Source organism: Salvia miltiorrhiza, chromosome 2 (assembly GCF_028751815.1).
Source record: "Salvia miltiorrhiza cultivar Shanhuang (shh) chromosome 2, IMPLAD_Smil_shh, whole genome shotgun sequence".
Classification (NCBI taxonomy): Eukaryota; Viridiplantae; Streptophyta; class Magnoliopsida; order Lamiales; family Lamiaceae; genus Salvia; species Salvia miltiorrhiza.
The window spans coordinates 4,174,075-4,181,371 of NC_080388.1; the positions used below are offsets into that span (position 1 = coordinate 4,174,075).

Sequence of the window (7,297 nt, forward strand, 5' to 3'; positions counted from 1 at the left end):
CTTTAATGATGCGGCATTCATGTCGTTCAGTAATTAACGAGTAAAAATATGAAAATTTGTAGTATTAGTTTTTTTCTTATTTTGCTATCGCATCCATTTTTCGGCCAAATTTAATACTGAAAATCCGTTGAATACTAAAACGGCATCGATTTGCAAAGATAACAAAATTGGCATCAACCCTAAGTTTTGCCAGAAATACATACAAACCGCTAATGTATGTATTATTATTTATCCATTTGTTAAAACTCGTGCCATCTCTATTGCACCACAATGTTTAGAGACATGGAGTAATATTTATCATATATTATTATTTGTCCATTTGTAGGGACAAAAAACATAAAGCTTAGTTACTTAATAATAGTTTGGTATTATGATTACACTCCATTCGTCCACGAAAAATTGAGTTCAAAATTTTTGTAGGCCACTAACATAGGGTGCTTTGCAAAATTATGTTGCATTTTTTCGGGCTTGCAAATTTGGGCCATTTATTATTAATTTCGACGTAAATGAGCCATATTTGGGCTCGGTCGGGCTATAATGTGGCTCATTTACACCGAAATTAATAATAAATTACCCAAATTTGAAAGCCCGAAAAAAATGTGGCCTAATTTTGCAAAGTGACCTAACTATTAGTGGCTTACAAAAATTTTTGAACTCAATTAAATTGGTGGCTAACATTTGATTTTCACTATCTATTTCGCATATTTCGCACTATTAACACATTTGAGAATGTATATAATGAGAATAAGTGTAAATAAATAAAAAATTGAGAAAAATTCAAATAGTGAGATTTTAGATTGTCATGTAGAAGAGAAAATTAATATTTTCCTATTATATAGTATAAGATGTCTTTTTATAAATATATAAATAATTATTGTTATCTTAAGGAACATATATATTTTTTACACGGTGCATTAGGATATCTTTTGAGGAACATATATATTCCTACAATTTAATTTCGACTCTCCCATGTGTCGTCGAGCAAAGGCAATTATTTGTATATTTTAATGTATTTTTAAAATATTTTTTAATTCATTTTTTTATTTGTATTTTTTAAATTATGTTTATTTTATGATTTATTTTTACATGTGCCTAAATATACCAAATAAAAGAATGAAATAAAATTCCACATATGCGTTCGGGCTCCAACTGTGAAGTCACGCACGTCTCACGTGTAAAATAGCTCGATCGGGCCCAAATGTGGCTCATTTACGCCAAAATTAATAATAAATGGTCCAAATTTGCAAGTCCGAAAAAAATGTGGCCTAATTTTGAAAAGCACCCTAAGTTAGTGGCCTACAAAAATTTTGAACTCCGAAAAACTTGCCACAATTTCTTTTCCAGTCTGTCCACGAACAATTTGTCACTGCTATTTATAGTTAAATAAAAGTCCACACAACTCCATTCAAATTTTATTATAACTCTGTCATCTACAATATGACAATTTTTTGGTGGACGAAGAGAGCGTTTTATTTCTCGTATGCAACATCATAGCATTAATCTCAATTAGTTAAGCAGCTTGGCTCATTTATAATCTTAATTAATACACATTTTCTCAAACGCAACATATTAACAATAATCTCAATTAGTTAAGCATCTCGGCTCATTTGTAATCTTAATTAATACACATTTTATTGTGTGGATATTCCCTTGATTTCAAGACTCTCCGAATTTTTCATCAACAATTGTCTGCAGAAATTCCATGTCAAACACATACCCCAAATAAATTTAATTAAGCAAATAATCATTTTTTAACAACAAAAAATAGCATCAAGCCTTGAACGATGCCAAAGAAGATAATATCACTATTTATGGATACTAGAAGAGTAAACGTGTGTTGCACGTGTTATGCTTGATAGTATAATATTATGCTAAAAGTTAACATCATATTTAATGCAATACACAAAATATCATTGAAAAAAAGATTGTGAATAAAATTTGATATACCTATTGAATTAAAAAAAAAAAGAGTCAAATATTGCTTGTAAATAAAAAATTTAAAAATAAATGCAAATACGTCAACTACTAATTAGTCTAAACTATTACATGTGAATTTATATTCATCAAATTTCTCTACTTTGACTTTGATGGTCGGAGAAAATTTCTTTCTCTTATTTTTGCTTCCAGAGATAAATTTTTTCAACGTGCAATCATCATCATCTTCATCGTCATCGCTTGTAATGTCAATATAATCATCAAGAAGTTTTCTTGTAATTTTTCGTTTCCCCCTTCCTTGCACTTCATGAGGCTACACTTGTAATTCCGCCACTCCAGTTGGCTCAGTCTTTTTAGTTGTTTTTTTTTTTTAATTTTCCCACTTCATTTGACATGGCCTTCTTGCCTATTTTTTTCTTTCCGTTTTTTTGTTTTGTCTTATGTGCCTTCTTAAATATTTCTTCCCTTCTTTCTTCATGATCATTTGATTCTTCAATTGATGGTACCATCGATTTCATCACTGCATTCATCGGGTCACATTATATCTTTTGGATTGCACTTGTTATAAGAGTTAGCTTTCCCCTATCATCGACTATTGTCGAAAAAAATTATAACTTACGTGACTGATTGATGAAATATACTCATCCACCGAGCATCCTACATATACTGCTGCAACCTCATCGAACATTGTAATATTTGCATCATAATCTCCTTGTATGACATTTAAGGTTATTCTAAACCTGGAATTGTATGTTAAAAATGTTAATATATATATTAATGACATGTATTTTTGTATTAAACTTTTATGTGTTTGTACTTTGGTCATTACCTCGATGTTGTCTCAACAACCTTCTCGTTGCATTTTTTGTATATTGTAGTTTCAGCATTCTTTGGGCATGATGTTGAGCACATTTTACAGGAATTATACCATATTAATGCTTTATTTTCAACCTCTTGAACTATTCACATAAACCAATAGTAAGATTCCTCAAAGATCAAAATAGAAAATTGTGATAATTTAAAAAATAAATCTCAATATTAATATATAAATATAGAATAACGAAAAAGAAAAGAAAATAAGCAACTAATCATTTGCAAGATTATTCTATTTGATTTCTATTGCTTCACGCAAGGTTTATAATGTTTCAACTTTATGTTTTAATCTGATTTACATAGTTTAATTATTAATCTTTCAAATGGAACTTATTTTTTAAAGATTCAACAGTATTAAATAATAAAAAAGTAGAAAAAATGGTTATAAGTTTTTGGTCCAACAATGTGTTAGGTCTCTCTTATTCTTCTTCTGATATATACTTCTTTCTATTTTAATTTCACCCTATCTTATCAGTAGTAAATAATAAAAAAGTAGAAGGAATTTGTGTTTCTATTATTTTCTCTACTCACTAAACCTCTGCACAAATAATTAGTTTTATCTTACTAATACCCATTTGCTTCATATTATGTGATAAATCCCTCCGTCCCATAACAAACATCCACTTTTATTTCGACACAAGGTATAATTAAAGAGTAAAAAGATAAAAACTGGTGGAACCCATTTTTATTGTGTGAGACGATTAGAAATTAGGTGAAGATGATTAAAAGGTAAAAACAGAGAAATGAAACACAAGTCTGCATTCCGATCTCTCATAACTGATCCATTATCTTGTCGTCTATAGATAGGATATCCATCTTTACCTTGTATTGTACTTTCTCAATATGATCATGGGTAATGGCATTTAAATTTTCCTTTCACCATACAAGAATTTTTTGGATTCTTCTCTCTACAAGGACCGTGCACCATATGTACTTTTAACTAATTCAAACAACTCTGGATTTTTTTCTTCATCGGTAAGTTCTGCACTCACAAACTTGTCAATTTCATCGGTGGTGTTTATCTTATTTTCAGACTTGAAAAATTATCAACATATGGACATGTGTGGTAACCCTCTTTTTTGAAATTCAATTAGATGAACTTGTGCAGCAACATGTCCAAAAATCTCATTCTTGAATAATTGATATTTTAAGTCTTGCAACTTTGCTCGAAATACTCTTGCAATTAAATTAGGACGATCTTGAGCTGTTCGACCAACATATAAGTTTTCTTGTATTTCCTTCCATTCCGGGTTGCATGTCATTGTAATATTCAAGAACAGGAACCAACTCACGCTTACAAAGAGATAAAGCGAAAAACAATAGCACACCCTTACAAACTGTATACTCTCATGTATGCACGAAAATACTCTCCCAAATGAGTAACAATAAACGCAGCAACCACCGAAGTCTATGCCGTCTTCTATATATATGTAAACCCACAAGGAAGATTACTTGAAGTAGTCTTAAAGATGGTAATTGATGTGTGTATTTTAGCTACCTAGTTTAGTGTGCGTTTTACCGTGGTTTTTATATGATTTTACATGGTTTGTGATATTTTGGCGCAGGAATTAGATGGATTGAAGATGGATGCTCGTGGATGGAGGAAATATTTAAAGTCGAGAAATTGGTTGAAGAAGTTGGTGAATTTGTGGAGAGATTTAGAGATTTGGGCTTTGGAAATATTTATCTTGTAATTTATTTAAGCCAAATACTCTTTTAATTAATTTTTGGGCTTTAGTTTTTTGGAAGGGCCGAGACCCACGAATATTAGGGTATTCGGCCATATCCCTTGTGTTTGATAGGAATTAGAACTCTTAATTTGTTAGGGCAGCCGCATAGTTAGTATATAATTAGGTTATCTTTTTGTTTTATTAACAGCAGCCGCCACTTATCAAATATCATCACATTAGATTAGAGTTAATCAATTTTTAGCTTTTAGTTTTGCTTTAGGTGCAAAATTCGAGAGGAGGCTTGGGGAGAATTGAGAGTTTGACTTTGTTTATTTCTTCCTTTGGTTTGGAAATTGGCGGATTATTCAAGAAGTGGCAGACGAATTTTTCTTTTAATTCCAAAGTGGTGGTGACTTTTATTTTATCTTGCAATTTTATTTATTGTTTGAATTCTATGATGGCTTTAATTTATTTGATTGTTTTTTATTTTAAGCATGAGTAGCTAATTCTTTTAATTCGGCGATAATAATGAAACTCTAATTTGATAATCTGTGAGACCTAATTGGTTTAAAATTGATTCCTATTGATTCTGATTAATTCCTAGGTTCCAAGATAATTCTGATTTTATTTAAGCCTGATCAACTTAAGTTTAATTGGATTACAGTCAATTAGTTCCTGCCAATCCGTAATTGTTGGAATTGGACTAATTAGTGATACAACTACCGTGTTCGTAGGGGGAATTAATTGGTATATTAATTATTACTAGCGTCTCTAGGATAATTGGTATAAATTGGGTTTCTTCATCTTAATGCTATTAGAATATTAAATCTAGGTCTGGCGTCTCCAGCTAGGTTATATTTTAATAAGGGAAATAAGCAGGTCTGGCGTCTCCAGCTGTTTATCGACACAGTAAGTAGGAATTGGGGTACGTCCGTTGCGTTTCACGGTATCCTATAACTGGTTGGTTGATAGGGATTGATTAATTATTGCGTCGAGGATCAGAGTTGAATTAGAGTGGATTTATTTGAGCCGAATTACCCTTTTTATTGATTTAATTCAAGCGTATTTTATTTGATTATTTCTGCGTTCTTAGTTTAATTAATTTTTCTCAAATATTAAGGCGTGGTGGCATCACCGTTTTTATAGATTTAGGGATTTAAATGATTTTTAACTGCTCTCTGTGGGATCGACCCTGCTTACCATTATACTAATTTATTTTGGTAATTCCGCAGGAATTATTTGGTGGTTGGCGACGTCCACCAGTAATCGAGAGAAGCTAGGTTGAGAAAGAACAACATGATAGAGAATGTAGAGAGAATCGGTAATCTATTTTTTTCATATACATTACACCCAATATATAGCATAAGAATACAATGTAAATAAGGAAAAATATATATTCCTAATATGTGGTGATCTAATTCCCTTGATTCTACCTCTCTATTTTTGGTTAAGATATTCTTGACACTCCCCCTCAAGTTAAGTAATGGCATTTCCGATACTTAACTTGTCCAGAACTTCTCTGAAGACTTTTGTGTTTACAGCCTTAGTCAATATGTCAGCCAACTGTTCCTCCGATCGTATGAAAGGAAGTTCAATGATCCCACTATCAAGCTTCTCTTTGATGAAATGCCGATCGATCTCCACGTGTTTGGTCCTGTCGTGTTGTACGGGATTTTCAGATATACTAATCGCAGCTTTATTGTCACAGAAGAGCCGACTTCCCCTTCTTGGAGGAAAGCCAATCTCTGTGAGCAATCTCCGAAGCCACAGGATTTCAGTTATCCCACTTTTTACTCCTCTGAATTCTGCCTCTGCACTTGATAGGGCCACTACTTTCTGTTTTTTGCTTCTCCATGTGACCAAGTTTCCTCCAACGAAGGTAAAATATCCGGCGGTAGATTTCCTATCATTTGGGTTACTGGCCCAATCTGCGTCTGTAAACCCGTCAACTTCCAAATCTTCCTTTTTTTCAAGCAAAATCCCAAAATCAGTGGTTCCTTTCAGATACCGGACAATTCTCAAAGCTGCCTCCATATGCTCCTTCTGGGGTTTGTGCATAAACTGACTTACTATTCCAACTGCATACGTGATGTCGGGCCGTGTATGGGAGAGATAGATGAGTTTCCCAACAAGGCGCTGGTATTTTCCTTGATCTGTTAAGTCAGCTCCCTCAACAATTGTTAATCCATGATTTATCACAATCGGTGTTTCTGCAGGTTTACACTCGAGTAGCCCAGTTTCTGCAAGTAAATCAAGGACATTAATCTTAGCATTAATCTCAATTAGTTATAAGCAGCTCGACTCATTTATAATCTTAACTAATACACATTTTCTCATACGCAACATCTTAGCAATAATCTCAATTAGTCAAGCCTTGAACGATGCCAAAGAAGATAATATGATATACTCCCTCCGTCCACAAAGAGTGTGCGGTGGAGTGGAGGGTACGGGTTTTAATACATAAAGGATTATAAATTAATTACGTCAAGGGGTTGAACTTTTTTTAGTCAAGCTCATGAACTTTAGGCTAATTTCCAAACTTTCCATAAACTTTTTTCATCACCAATTTCTTGAAGGGGTTGAACAATTTTTCCGTGCTTTTTTGCTCCGGTGAAGCTCCGAGCTGACATGGCATTTTTTAGGCAACAACGAGCTAACATGGCGCCTATGCGAACTGAAAATTGACACATGAAAAATAATAAACAAAAATAAATAAAATAGAATTGACATGGCCATTTGTCGCCGCCCTATGCGCCCTGTACCGCCACCCTCCCCCACCACCAAACCTCTCTCTCCACCACTCTCTTGAACACGCACAA

The 7,297-nt window shown here is 33.0% G+C and overlaps 1 protein-coding gene across 1 annotated transcript; it reads left to right on the forward strand.

Annotated features, from left to right (window-relative positions):
* Positions 1-5,890: 5,890 nt before the first annotated feature.
* Positions 5,891-6,709, forward strand: LOC131012761 (uncharacterized). The gene is made up of 2 exons (XM_057940772.1): positions 5,891-6,357; positions 6,483-6,709. Exons 1-2 carry the CDS (start codon positions 5,962-5,964, stop codon positions 6,636-6,638), a joined length of 552 nt encoding a protein of 183 aa, XP_057796755.1. The 5' UTR covers positions 5,891-5,961; the 3' UTR covers positions 6,639-6,709.
* The last annotated feature ends 588 nt before the right edge of the window (positions 6,710-7,297 follow it).